This window comes from Orussus abietinus, unplaced genomic scaffold (genome assembly GCF_000612105.2).
Source record: "Orussus abietinus isolate OABI.00-Male unplaced genomic scaffold, Oabi_2.0 scaffold8, whole genome shotgun sequence".
Lineage (NCBI taxonomy): Eukaryota > Metazoa > Arthropoda > Insecta > Hymenoptera > Orussidae > Orussus > Orussus abietinus.
This window is the reverse complement of record NW_019395997.1, coordinates 705567-719946: the sequence shown is the minus strand read 5'-3', so window position 1 is coordinate 719946 and position 14380 is coordinate 705567. Positions and strand designations below refer to the sequence as shown.

At 55.4% G+C, this 14380-nt stretch overlaps 2 protein-coding genes across 7 annotated transcripts in view; both read left to right on the top strand.

The window, feature by feature from the left end:
• LOC111674323 overlaps positions 1 to 6318 on the top strand; it is a 44109-nt gene extending 37791 nt beyond the window's left edge. The window contains exon 6 of the mRNA XM_023434125.1: positions 6267 to 6318. The gene's annotated coding sequence lies outside the window, so the exon portion shown is untranslated. The remainder of the gene's footprint in view (positions 1 to 6266) is intronic.
• A 61-nt stretch (positions 6319 to 6379) lies between these two features.
• The window catches only part of LOC105699284 (serine/arginine repetitive matrix protein 2), a 56030-nt gene continuing 48029 nt past the window's right edge, over positions 6380 to 14380 (top strand). For all 6 annotated transcript variants that reach the window (XR_002762364.1, XR_002762363.1, XM_023434118.1 and 3 more), the window contains exons 1-7: positions 6380 to 6510; positions 8152 to 8362; positions 9105 to 10219; positions 10328 to 10544; positions 10653 to 10892; positions 11057 to 11420; positions 12155 to 12449. Coding sequence is in view for 4 of the 6 variants with exons in the window: in XM_023434118.1 (XP_023289886.1) it covers positions 6453 to 6510; positions 8152 to 8362; positions 9105 to 10219; positions 10328 to 10544; positions 10653 to 10892; positions 11057 to 11420; positions 12155 to 12449 (2500 nt within the window). In the remaining 2 variants the exon portion in view is untranslated. The remainder of the gene's footprint in view (positions 6511 to 8151; positions 8363 to 9104; positions 10220 to 10327; positions 10545 to 10652; positions 10893 to 11056; positions 11421 to 12154; positions 12450 to 14380) is intronic.

Sequence of the window (14380 nt, the reverse complement as noted above, 5' to 3'; positions counted from 1 at the left end):
CGCGCCCACGAGACAAGTGGAGGCGCGAGACTCACCTCTTCACCACCCCCACGCAGCGCAACCCCTCCTTGTCACCCCCTCACTCACTTATCGTCGCGTCAAATCGGTATTGAATCGAAGCGAAGTGCTACAATTTTTATCTCATTTCACATCGCGGGACTTATCGAATTGTACGTGTATGGAGGGGTGTAACGGGGCGGGGGGCGGGGGGCGCGGGACTGGCGGTGACAGGGGGTTGAAACTCGCGACAATTTTTGGCGAGAGAGCCGACAGGGGAGGATTTCCCCGGGGTTTTGAGAAATCCGAGGAAAACCACCCCGCGTTATCAGTGCACCCCTTCGTTAATCGCGACCCCCCCAGACGTTTCGACTGTTTGCATCCCCTTTGAGTTTCGCGAGCCGAGTCCCATAATCCTCTGACTTGGCCCGCTAAGGACCCCTTCCCCAGGAACAAAGCCGCGAGGCGACCCCGCGGGTGGGTCCTGGTGATAACAATTTTTCCAGGCCCCCTCCCCAGTCCCCCCCACTTCAACCCCCCGATCCCAGAAACGAGAAATCCGATTCCCATCCGGGAGTAAATTAATTTTCTGGGCAGGGGGAGTCGAGCTCCTCTTTCCTGGATGCCGGCGCGTTTCTTGGGTAATCTTGAAGGGGTTTGGGGGCAACACCCCCCACCCCCCCTGTTTCTCCCTTATTTCTCCTGGGGGAGAGTAATACCGCCGGGGGTGGGTAAGGACGCTTCACCCGAACTTGCACAGGTACCGCAACTTCGTTCGATATTATGTTTCCTCGGGGAGGGGGAGAGGCGACCCCCCCTCTAATAAAGTCCCGCCTCGGCATTAATATTAAGCTGCTTTTCCCGAAGAGTATCGGGAAATTTCCTGCATCCCCTCCCGCCTGCACCGTTGAATTATTTATTCCCACTCTTTTAATGTCCCTCCCCCAGGTGGCGCCGCCCCCTCGGTAAGAAGACTTCGTGGGGTGGATTTCCCCCGATGGAAAAGTCCGAGGGGAAAGGGGTGCATCCGGTTTTTGTGTGAGGGGGGTTTTCATCTAGTTTCCCCACAGCGGGGGCGTTCGATCAACCCTTGCGGTTTAGGGTAGGTCGGGGTTGAGGAAAAACGCGTTTGTGGTACACCCCCCCCCCCGGGTCAGGGAGGGTGTTCCTCCATCGGGGTTAATTGGGGGTTGTTCGAGGGCGGTTTTAAGGCACCCCCTTCTCTTCTACCATCCCCAGGGCGTACCGTGTGTCTGTATGTGTACTGTACACCTGACTGTGTACCTGTAAAAATGTATATTGGCACTGAACACCTGTATATTTGCCCTCAACCCTCCTCCCCCACATCCAATCTAATGCACAATCACGCATCCTAAGCATGATTAATAATTATTAATTATTAAAGGACCACCATTAAATTCCCGAACAAACCTTCCTGAGATTCCTGCAGGAGTTCGGGAAGGAATCCACCCCCACGGCCAAGCCTAACCCCGATCGAACCACCCCTAGTCCAACCGTCCGATGTGTACAAAGGCAGATCGCGTACACGTGTACCCATGTACACCTGTGTACATACACCTGTACATAGATATGTAGAAGGGGGACTCCTCGGAGGGATTCCCGAAGTCCCTGGCGAGGCGCAAGTCGCTCCCGGGGATAACAAATGGATCCTCCTATTAAATTACACCGTTGGCCTCCGGTGCACCCGAGGCTCGACGGTATTATTCGGGGCGTCTTGCCCCCCCCCCCCCCATCGATCCCTCGGGAAAGGCAAGGGAGCGTCCCGAAGGAAACGCTTCGTCGACCTAACGAGAACGCGTCTTCGGGGAGAGGGATGTGTCCCGACTTCCGGCGGACGTCCCGCGTTCCCTCGGGAACCGGTATTATCGACGGGAACGAACGAATCCGGTTACTTATTCCAGGCGCACGTACCGGGGGGCTTACGCGAGCTTCCGCATGCATTATTCAATTACAGCCAGGCATACGTCTCCTCGGAAGTCGGCTGAGCGGGTCCTGAGGAATGCGAGTGCCGGATTCGGGGAGGACGGGATGACGGGAAAGGACGATTCCATGGAACGATTTCGACGGGACGATTTCGTGACGCGATTCGACGGGGTGGCCGCTCCCGTGAGTTTCGCCGTGACGGGCCTTCCCTCGGGATACAGCCAGGCGACGAGGGACTTTTTTTTTTCTCGGGAGAAATTAATTTTTTTCTCGGGAACCAGGGATGGAGTTAAGGTCATATGAGTTAGGAGGACTCGAGAGGTGCCGAGGTTCTTGAGGCAGTTCCCTCGGGAACCCCATGTCGGAGGTGAACCACCCCCGGTCGAGGTCCAGCGCTCGGAGGGTCGAAGCCGGGAGAAATATGACCGAGCCCCCGCGGGACCTCCCCTCGCGCCCGGGCTTCGGGGGTTAATTTCTCGCTAACGAGCCACGACATGGAAAAACACCCCCGGAGAAACTTGTCCAGCACTTCATCCCCTACAAACTTCGTCATAGCCGTTTTCCCGTGGGAGGCGCCGTTCACGCGGAATTCCACAGTCCAAGTCGACGTGCGGCCGCGCGGAGTCAGGTCCCGCGGGTAGCGAAGAGGTGAAAGACCGGCGGGGGTTGAAATAATCGAGTCTCCCTGTCGGGCCGTCTCGTGTGAGTTCCCTTTCCTCCCCTCTAGCCCGCCTCCGAGGAAATCCGTTCTCGTTACCCGACCTACGACTCCCTGGGGGTGTTGCGCCCCCGCCGGCGATATTTAATTTACTCCTCAGGAAAGAAAACCGAGACGCGTGCGACGTAACTCGGAAAATAGGGTGAAGGGAGGCGCAACCCCCTGGGGGTGGAAAGGAAAACCGGGTACCGAGGGGGTGGGAAAGGGTTGGAACGCGACGGATTCCGGGAAATGCGTGCGTTCCATCGGCCTGGAAAAAGCCGAGTATCTGCGAAGGGGTGGAAAAATCGGAAAACGGGTGTTGTCCCTGCGGGGAGGGGGCGGTGAAAATCCATCCCCCGATCCGTGAATAAAGAGGCATTCCGTTGTTTTCCTTACACCTTGGAATCTCCAGGGGTGGCGGCCTGGAAGCAGCCGCGAGCCCGAATATCCCGGATACATCCCCTAGAGATTGCCGGGGGGGAAGGGGGGCAGCAGTGGAAGGGGATATTTAAACCCACCCCTGCAGCCGACCGCGAGTCGCGGATCCGCGTGAACGCGCCCCGCGAAACCACCTTTTACGGCTCTCTCAGCATTTCCCTTATCCCGCACCTGGGGCGGGGGGAGATGCCCCCCTGGGGGTGCGCGATGTTTAATGTGCTCGGTAATAACCTGGGGGTCGGGTCGAATTACGTCCTTAACTTTGCATCGGGGCCCGGGGGTGGTCGGACCGGCGCTTTCATCCCCCGCGGAAAGCCGGAAGGTAAATCCAAGGTTTCCGGGGGCGAGTCTCCTCGCGAGCCACCCCCGTGGAAAATTGCACCTCACAGGGGGGGGGGGGTGAGGGAGAACGCGAAAATCCCTCCGCGGCCGCGCCAAGTATTGAACTCGAAGTCGTCCCGGAATTCCAATATGGGGCGCCATATTGGCCCCCAGGAGGAGGCGTTCTTGGGGGGGACAACCCCCCGAGATTTTCGCAACTTTATGCCCTCGCGAAACGCGTAACGCTCCTCGGCGAACTCCAATCTCCCTTTCGCAGGGAAATTCTCGGATGGGGGAGAAATCCCCAGAGCCCTTATCTCAGGATCCGGGGGATGATTGCGGGGGAAGACACCCCTTATCTCCCGATATCTGTCTGTTGAAGATATCTCGCAGACTTCCTTCATGAAATTCTCGCTTTTGGGGGAAACCGCTCTCTGAGATCATCGAGTCGTCGCGTCAACCCCTTCACCTAGGCCCAGCGGTAATTAGTCGGCGGCGAATTCGGCGCGCTCGACTCGCAGCCTTGGGGGTGGGTTATTCCCCCCCTGCCTCCCTCGGGGGAAAGGGGGGAAACGTCGTACCGAGATTAAATTCGGTTTACTCGGGACGAGGGTGGGGATCGACTTTGCGCTGCTTCCGGGAGCTGACGTTGCAAACGAAGTGCCGGGACACTTTGGAAGTCCCCCCCCCCAGCCCCACCCATTTGTTCTCCTGGCCCCCCCAAGGAATTAACTCGAAAGCGCGTCCCTTAGGCCGACGAGTATAGACCTCGGAATTGAATTTAAGGAAATAAAATACAGTGGGCGTCCCGGGGGGAGGGGGTGGTTATCGAATTATCGAAAGGGGGAACTTCCCCCGTGACGTCATCGCTTTGATGGCGCATGTCGTGTGACGTCACGGGTGGCATCGATTCGAAGCGAGTTTTCCCACGGCACCTGGAAAGGTGGCTGAGAAACGACCCCCTGAGGACGGGAGGGACCCACCCCCCTCTTCACTTCGTCATAATTGCATTATCGGCCCCGTCCGCGCCCTTCCGTTTTATCCACCTCCGAATGGGGTTGAGCGGTTCGCTCCCGACGAATCACGTTCCTCGATGAACCGCAACCCCACCCCCTGGAGTCTCTTCCTTATTACTTAATACCGAGGAAGAAGACCGACCCTTCTGGGTGGAAGGAAATTTCTGGATTTTATTAAATATTGAAAGAAAAATTGCCTTAGGGATTTTTCAAATGGGCACTAAGGGTGGTTTATGGATTTATCGATTTTTGAGGGGGATGTTTCATCGAGGGTGGATTTGGGGGGGATACCATACGAGGTCATCATAGGTGAACTCATCGATCTTCACTTGGAGAGGGTTTTTTGCGGTAACAAAAATTAACTCTCTGGATTCCACTCCCCAAACCACCCCTTAACTACCGAGAATGCGTTTCACCGATTCCAGGGCCGCGCGGAATGCGGAATCCGCCGCGGAACGCCGTCGCGGGTATCGTCACTTATCAGGGGTGCATATTCCGGGCGGAATGCCAGCCGATATCAACCCCTGTCATAACACCCCCAATAATAACCCCCGGTATGTAAAGAGCAGTTCTGGGGGCGACTTTCGGCGCCCGGGGGTGGAACTGGAAATTCGGGGGTGTCATGGGGAAAACGCTCTTACTGGGTGGCATCAACCCCCTCGGGGGTTGTAGTCGAAGTCTGGGCAAACCGCGGTGCTCGGAGAGTATCAGCCCCGGGTTGGGGATCTTACCCCTGGGGGGCATCCCCCCCAGCCGTTTGGGGTGTCGGTGCGAGTTACGTGATTCGCTCGGCGGTACATCGGAGATTAGTCCGGGGGTTGGAAACCCCGGATTTCATCCCCCGATACCCCCACCGGGAGTGTTTACTCGATTATCCGGTTCCTCCCCCGTACGCATTTTTTTAATGGATAATCGAATTGTCGAGTAATTAGGATAGAGCATGATGAATGCATATGTACGTGTGCTTGCAAGGGGTGGGTTCAATATGCAAACTGAATAACAGAAAAGTAGGGGAGTTTACATCGGGGTGATTTTACACAGGGGTGGTCTTCCAAGGTCTCGGCCAGCGCGTCCATCCCTGATAACGAGAACATCCCCTGAGTGTTCACATCTCCTGGATTAAGAGAGGGAGGCTCCCCTACCCCAACCCCCTCGTCGCGTTATTGTCCCTCCCAGGGGTTGAAAAAAGCCACCCCCGGGATCAGACACCAGGCGTATTTACACGGATCTAATTGGACCTCGCCGATGTAATTGGGTCGGTCGAGCCCTCTGTCCGGGGTGCATCCCTCCGTGCATCTCTCACCCCCTGATAAGCCCCCTTCAGACGTCCCCCCTTCCCTCTGTCAGGAAGATCCAATTTGAAAGGTCGCTCTGGTGAAATCCAAAGGAAAAACCGGAACGACCAGCCGAGGAGAGCGCCCTTTGTCACTCGCCCCCTTTCTTTGACGGGAAACCGGGGGTGAAAGCAACCCCCTGTAATTACCCTCCGCTCCACCCTCCGTTTCCTTGTACCTCCGTCGAAATCCGGGCTTCAAAAATTACCCCTTTTGAATTCTCGCACCCTCGTATTATGTCCGACAACGGTAACGAAGTCTCCTTCAGATCTCGGAAAATCCTTGACGACCATCATGGCGATGCTGGGAAATTTCCGCACCCTTAGATCATTCTTGACGATTTCGTAAATTCCCTCGTCCTGGAGTAATTCCCCCTCGCGGAAATAGCGTTCCCATAAATATCCGCACCCTCAGAAAATTCCCTCTCGCTAGAGCGACGTTTCGTTAAATTTCCTCCCCTGTGATAATTAATCTCCCCCCTTCGAAATAACGTTTCTCCGTTTCATCTCGTTTCAGGTTGTCCAGGGGGCGGGAGCAGGTCCGGCCGGGAGGCGGAAGAGCGGGGGCGACGTGGGGGGCGTCGCGGCGGGGGTGCGTCGCCGCAGCGGGCCCCAGGGGTTGCGCTCCCCCGCAGCGAAGAGGCCCTTATCAGCCCCCGTGGCCCTCCAGGGGTGGCTGCACAAGCAGGGCTCCGAGGGCCTCATGCTCTGGAAGAAGCGGTGGTTCGTCCTCTCCGAGTACTGCCTCTTCTACTACAAGGGTGAGTCGACGTTCCCCAGGTTTATCTCTTATCACTGTCCCTCCCCCCGGGGGGATGCGCCCTTATCGGGGAAAAGTATCTCGGGCGCGGAGGCGCTTGCCGGAGGTCGCGCCATCGGATTTCGATATACACGTGTATGTATGTGTATATGTATGTGACCATATTTATGTACATATGTGCAAGTACATAAGGATAAGTTAGTCCGGTTTATCGGGCCGCGACAGATCACCGAACTCCCCCGCGGGATCTCGATACCCGCCCCATGTACATCCGGTCGTGTACCCCCTGAGGGGGGAAGGGGTGCGTTATTGCACCCCCGCAGATGGCGCCGGAACTTCCGCTTTCCCGGCAACCCCTAAATGCATTATCTTGTCCTGACCCCTCACCCACTCTGAGTGACGTCTTACCTCTGTGAGTTCAACCCTTCCGCGAGCGGTTTTAGGGGGGAAAAAAATGCCCGCTGGGAATTCTGAAATCTTCTAGATTCTGTATATTAATGTGCAGAGGTGCGTGTAACTGATAAGTGACCGAGAGAAGAGATGAAATGGAGAAGCGTTTCACTTTTCGTTACACCCCCGCTTACCGCTTGCCCCGAATAGAAGAGAAAAAAATTCAGAGGTTGAGGAGGCTTTGTTTAAAAATTGCGGAGATCGCGGGAATTTGTTTAAATATTTTTTTTTGGGGGGAGGGGATTTTCGAGCAGGGGTGGAGTGGCTCTCGGGACGGTGTAGTGCTTTCGGGGTTATTCTGGGCCGCCTTGATTGTAAAATAAATATATAAACGAGCCGGAAACGCGGCCGCTCGCAGATTCCACTTCCGGTCCGTATTTCAAGTCCTGGTGCGGTCTTGCACTGTGAAACAGTTTGGGGAAACTTGCCGAGGAGTTTAATTCGGCCCCCCCTCGGGATTAACGCGCCCCTCGGTCCCGAGTGCCCGAAGTCACTACTCGCGTTTACACCCCCATGCCCCCGACACATGCCTCCACCCCATGCACGCTCCTTAACCATTAACGTTGCCTGCGTCTCTTGAACTTAAATCGAATTCAAGCCCTTCCCTGGGGACCCCCGTACAGGAATCCGGGAACAAGCCCTCTCGATTTCGTCGACGCCGAAATTTTCAATTTCCCGCGTCATATCGACATGCGTTTCCCAAAGTCAATTGTTATCCAGATTTTTCTCGGTGTTTCAATGATTAATTTCGAGGCGCATCGATTTTTTTATCCAGTTTTTCTATTTTTTTTTTTTAGGGGGATGCCCCGCCTTTGTGCCCCCTGAAATTCCTCCGCCCAGGCGTCGCGACGCCTGTCGGGGCTTCAATATTTCAGGGTATAACCCCCTTTGAAGGGGAAGGATGGCCCTCGAGGAGGGCTCGCCTTGTGAATAATCCAAAAAGGGGTGACAGAGGGTGGAGGAACGCGGGGGCGGTTCTTTTCCATTCGGAGATGTGCACTTGGAGATGCGACGGCTTTGCGAGAAGTTTTTCGTCGGGATTTTTTTGACAGTTTCTTTAGAATCTCTTCAGAATGTCTTCTAATCTCTTCCCGTGTTTTTTCTAAATTTCTTCAGAATTTGTTCAAGACCCATCACGACCCCATGGGATTCTTTCCCCCTCGTTCTAATTTTCCGCCATGTCTTCCCGCAGGTCCCGAGGAGGAGAAGCTGCTGGGCTCGATCCTGCTGCCGTCTTATCGGGTGACGATATGCCGCCCGGAGGACAAGGTAGCCAAGAAGTTCGCCTTCAAGGCCGAACATGCGAACATGAGGACGTACCTGTTCGCGGCAGACTCTCGGGAGCGAATGAACCAGTGGGTGAACGCCCTGACCCTGGCGACGCTCCTCCAGGACCCGAACCCGTAAGCCATCGCCCTGAATCCATCTTGAAAACAAAAAAATTCCCAGAAAAATATATTAATCTACAAGGAACATAAATTTCGTACGATTATCGGAAAAACGCTGAAAAGGGTATAAATATATATACATGTTCATATATACATATTAGATATATATAAAGGGGGTTGGGGGGCATCTACTTGACAGGATTACGAGTCAAAGGGCGGCAGGGGGTGGTCAAAGGGTGGGTGGAATTCGCTTTGCGGATCCACGAGGGAAACTCACCGGCCTATGCCGTTTGCTCACGCCGAAAATATCGCCCCCCCCCGGGGGGGGGGGCAAGTAATCTCAGTGTAACTATCCAACTCGTTAGTTGGCTGCCGGAAGTTGGCTGCGGCCAGAGAGGGGTACGTCCCGGTGCCCCCGAGCTGGGGGGTGAGATTACCCTAGGAAACCTCAAAGCAGCTTTCCGCCCCCCTTCGGTGTTACGTGGATGCCTTTTCCGTGTTCCTGGGAGGTGGGAGGGAATCCCCCCTCGGCCCCCTTAACACCGAAATCGGATGCTGGATCTGGACCAACCGTCCACCACCTTCTGGGGCACTCGAGTGGGGATATGTGAAATAATGTATATAGGATATTTTTTGGGGTAACTTTTTAATGTTGAGAATGGAAATGTGTTTTTTTTTTTTAAAATCGAGTTTGAGAAAGGGAATCTCGAAAGTAAATATCAGAGGGGATAACGAGGGTCTTCGCGATGTTCTTCAGGGGTGGAGGCGAGGCACCTGTCGCCCTGGAGATCGCTGGACCAGCGGATGGCGAGAGAAGCGCCAGACCCTCCGTGTCGTCCATCTCGTCGATTCTGAACCAGAGTGCCGACGACAGCGACTCCGGGTTCCACGGGTTCCAATCCAGGGATGATCCGAGCCATGCCTCGAACAACAATTCCAGCCCGAACAGCGCGAACACCGCGTCCTTTCCAAATCTCAGCACCAATGGGAGCAGCGGGACCGGTCAGGATGGCCAACCTCATCCGCTGATCAATGGATGGATGCAGCAACCGTATGCACAGGCTGGGACCTCCCAGCAACATCAGGTGCAGCACCAGGTCCAGCATCCGGGACAACTTCAGGTGCAGCATCAGGTTCAGCATCCGGTGCAGCATCAGGGACAACAAGTTCAGCATCAGGTGCAGCATCAGGGACAACATCAAGTTCAGCATCAGGTTCAGGTCCAGCATCAACACCAGCACCAGGTGAACCCTCCATCGTCCCCCCAGCAGCAATTCCAGCTGCAGGTCCATCCACACCAGCACCTGCCGCACCAGTACAAGCAACAGGTGCACCAACAGCAGCAGGTACAGCAGGCAGCAGGGCCCAGCAACGTGCAGACGGTGCAGCCCATGCCAAGGAACTTCGGCCAGCCGGTGTATGCAAATGCGCCCCCAAAGCCCAGAAGACTGACCGATGGGTCCAACGACTATTCCACCCCATCCCCAGACCCTGACTATAGACGGTCCCCGGTGTCTCCTGATGTCAGGGTTGCTGCGAAAAGTCCGATTGCTGAGTACGAGAGGAATGGACCGGTGTATGTCGCCTCCACCAGGATGCCGGGAGCGCTGAGGACTGATAGATCAGGACTCAATTATGGGTATGGGCAGGTGCAGTCCACCGAGAGGAGGACTCCGGATACTTATGGGAGGAGTGCTAAACCTAGGGGTTCCAGACCTAGTGGGGATTATGAGGATGTGTATGCAGGTCCTCAGCTGTATCAGCGACCTGCTGGGCCGGTTGGGTACACCAAGGCTCCTACACCTGCGCCGATACCTATTCCTGGGTATGGGCAGCAACATCCCCAGATGTACGTCCCGGCTCCGAGCAATGGTAAGGGTGGTTTTTGGTGGTACTTAGTATTTGGGAGGGTAACCGATGGGGATGTTAAAGGGGATCCAAGAGAGGATTCTGAAGAGCGTCTCTTTTATCTGCTTTCAGGTCAGCCCAGGCAGGTGAGGGTCCAGCCACCACCCCGACCCCATAGTGCGGACTTCCTGGAGTACGAGGCGACCAGGAGACCCCATCAGCAGGTCCCCACATTTGCCGAGGACCTCTCCACCCAGCAGAGGAGACCTCAGAGACCCAAGTCCAGCCTAGACATCGTCAACCCCTCGGACGTGTCCCCCAGCGATGGTTATTTCTACTCGGAGGAGAGGTGCGCTTCTTTTTTATGATTTCCTTTCGCATTTCTTCCTTTTTGAACAATGGCCCGAGAGAAGTGGTCGAGTGTCGAGAAGTGGAGGAAATGGAAACCTTCTTCAAGGTACGCCGCCCAGATGCGCCAGTCGGCGGTTTACCTGCACCAGACTCCCCAGCAACATCAGCAGCAGAGGAACCAGTCCCTCTCACGGGCCGCGACGCCCTCGAAGACGACGTCGACGAGGGACGTCGAGCCTGCCATTGTTCCGGGCCTGGATGGGTCCTGTCCTGCTCTGAAGAGGTCCCTGAGAGAGCACGGCCATCAGCAGCAGGTTCTCTCGCAGTCCCTGCAGAGGTACTCCGAGTGAGTCTTCCTGTTCCTCTTTCTAGACTCCTGGGGGTAGACGCGGGATATCTTCCGACCCTGTTGTCGCTCTTTAGGGTCGATTTCGCGTGGGAGTAATCTTCTTTCCTCTCCTCTTGGTCCCTATGATCGACGCGAGGGTCGCTCTGTGCCTCTCTGTGCAGGATGTCCAGCAACGAGGCGGTGCTGAGGAGGTCGCTGAGGGAGAGGAGCTACGAGATGCCTCTTCAGGAAGGGGGAACCGTGCCCAGAAGAGCGCAGAGAGACTACGAGGTCACCAATGGTAGGACTTCGATGGGACACCCTGGACATGCGGTACTCGTTGGTCAGGGCCAGTACCATCATAGCGGACATGGGTCCAGGCGCTGGAACGAGCAAGTTCTTCAGCACCAGCAGCAACAATTCTCCAGGTCGGCCTCTGCTCGACTTCCAAGGACCAGGCATCCTGCAGGGGGAGACCCTGAAGAAAACCCTTACGAGCAGTCTCCGAGCCAGGATGCCAGGGACGGAGAGCGGAAGATCCAGCAGGTGAGTTACCGAAGAGCGGAAAGCGAGTTTCGTGGCAAAAATCTCGGTAGAGTATCGCGCCAAGTACAGTGATTCCTCAAACGCGCTCGGCGAAAATTCCAGTTCCCGAGGGAACTCGGGATTCCAGGATACACGAGTCCATTCCCTCGATGAGGGGGAGGTAACTAGCCGCAGCGAGGATTCCCTCTGGCGGAACGAAGCGTCGGGCAGGTCGGGAGCGGCGGGTCCCGAGGGACGCGTCCGCGCTGACTCAGCCGGGAGCGGAGAGGGACGATGACGTCGGTGCGGCCCTCCCGGGTGATTCATGCGGATGTGCGGAGCCACTCCCGGCACCGCGTCGACCGTGTCTATTGACGGACGACTTTTGGCCCGCACTCTCCCCTGGAGCCGGCACGTCCCGCCGGCGTTTGACAAAGCTTCTTCAGGAGGTCGAGGAGGAGTGATCGCACCTCCACTCTCATCCTGACAATCCAACCCCCTCTTCGGGGTTATTTCATTATTCGATCTAATCAGTGGCCTTATCATCTAGCAAATGCATGTTATATCATAAAATGAGCGATCAGCTGATTTTCTACCATGATCACCATCATCCCCAAATTTTTTCCCCCTTTGAGGATATCTCATCGTCCACTACAATCACTTCTCGTGTCGCCCTGGAATACATGTCCCACTCGACAGGCGGTCACAAGCCGCTCTTGACACCAAATCAAACCCGAGTTAACTTCCTGTTCCAGCGCGAGGAGTCCATGAAGAGGTTGCTGGAGTGGAAGCAGAGGATGCTGCAGTCCCCGCTGACGAGGAAGCCCTCGGGATCCGCCCACCGTTCCTCCGGGCCGAACGAGCTCTCCAGCTACTACAAGAGACAGGCCCTCCTGGACCTCGCCGCCCACGAGGCGACCCTCGCCGAGGCCCGGCACTCCCGGCGTCGCGACGACGGGCATCGGTCCCACCCCAGGAGCAAAAGCTCCGATGGCCGCCGGTCTGCGAACAACGTCTCCAGATACAACAGCTACTCCAGCGACGACGAAGGTAGGACCTCCTCTTCCTCGTCCGGAGAACTCGTTATCTGAAGGGCCGCCCTTAACGAGAATCGGACTTCCGGCTTCCAGGAGGACCGGAAGTCGAAGCGACCCCTCGACGGGGTCTTGTTAAAAGTCGCAGGGTGGTCCCTACCACCCCCCGCGGTGTCCTGGCGAGGACCCTCCCAGGATGTGTCACTTGAGAATCTCTCGATCATTGTCTCAGATTTTCGTATTTTTAGTTCCTCTATTTTTTTTTTTTTTCTATACACTAACCCTATCTTTCATAACTTTGTATGCACTCGGAAAGAAGTTCCTAATAATGTTATAAATATTTAAAATTCTGTTCTCCATCTCTGGTTCATGGCAAGGGAGGTTCGAATCGTCGGTAGGTTTAGGGTCAATTACTTAATCATTTAATTCCTTACCTGTTTAATTTTTTAGGACGAAATACCTGGGAGAGTCCTTCGCTCTCCAGCATCTCGGCTTGTACCGCTAACGCTCGTCTGCTCTCTCTCTCTTTCTCTCTCTCTTTCTCTTTTTATCTCCCCGTGTACCTCTAACTCCGAGCCCGAAGAGGATCGATGGGAGGATATAAATGTACGAGTATATATAAATACACATTTATATGTATATATATACAGAAATATTGCTTTTTAATTGCTCCGACATTTTCGCCGTATCGAGGATAGCCCGCGGTTTCGCGTCGACCGAAGGGCTCGAAAATGCATTCACGTCGAATCGAAAGGGCATGCACCGCCGATTGCATCGAATCGATGCGCCCCGATACAGACCCCCCATGGCGATTCCAATTAACGCGCGTAACCACTGCATCGACTAACAAAAGTCAGGTATCTTCGGCAAGAGGACCGCTCCCCACCTATTTTCTTTTCTGTGTAACGAGTTTAATAAATCCTAATAAACGATAACGAGCACCCTGAAGAGGGGGCGACCCCATGACTCGTCGATACGTTGACTCGTACCCTATCGAGGGTGCCTCAGGGTACACCTCGAAGACTCCTTGGGGGGGCTCCACCTTTCTGCTGCTGCTGGGTCTGGGCTGAATGGTGAACGGGGAAATTAACACCTTCGTGTCTAACGATGCCGGGGACCGCTGGCAATTAATTCGCGAGCTCCGGGATTTGGGGTTGGACTCGTAGGGGGAGCATGGCATGCCGCAGGACCCACTAACACTGCCAGGATTTTGGGATATTAATCTCTCCCCCAGGACCGCCGGGATCATCTCGACAGAGGTTCCCTGGAAGAGGATGGACATATCCCTGGTTTTCTATTTATATTTTGACGCTATATAATGACACTTTCGTATCACCTTAATATATGGTGATCGAAGGTAAATGAAAATTTAATTCTGTTATTTTCAATCGGACACTTTCCTTTTGAGTGAGAGTGGTAGAGTAGATTTCTAGTTCCGATCGCGGTCCTCGGCGGTCCAGGGTCCTGGAACCTTCCCTAGCACTAGGAGGCCATTCTGGAGGTGGGCAAAAAGGGTCGTAGGTGTCAACCTATAATCCGACCTACGTATCTCTGTTCGCCGGGAACCCAGAGCTGGGCGATGTCCGGAGGAAGCGTTCGCGCAGACCCTCGCACGCAGTAAGGAGCCCCCGTCATTTTGGGGAGGATCGATCATCCGGGACTTCCGGGCACGAGAACCAATCTGCGGGGGGAATTCGCCCCCTCCAAGAGGTCCTGCCCCCAGGGACGTCATCAGGACCTCCAGGACCGAGAGGAAACCAGTCCAGGACGCCCTCTTCGGACCCCTCCTTGGTCTGCATCCCACCAGACACCGGGTACGAAGAGATCGGTTTCGGATCCCCCACGAGTCACCAGGGCCGGTCTTCCAGGTCCTCTTCAAGGTCTCCAAGAAAACCAGAGCCCCCGGAACAATTCGCCGACACCTGCCAGAGTGTCTCAAAGAAGCCC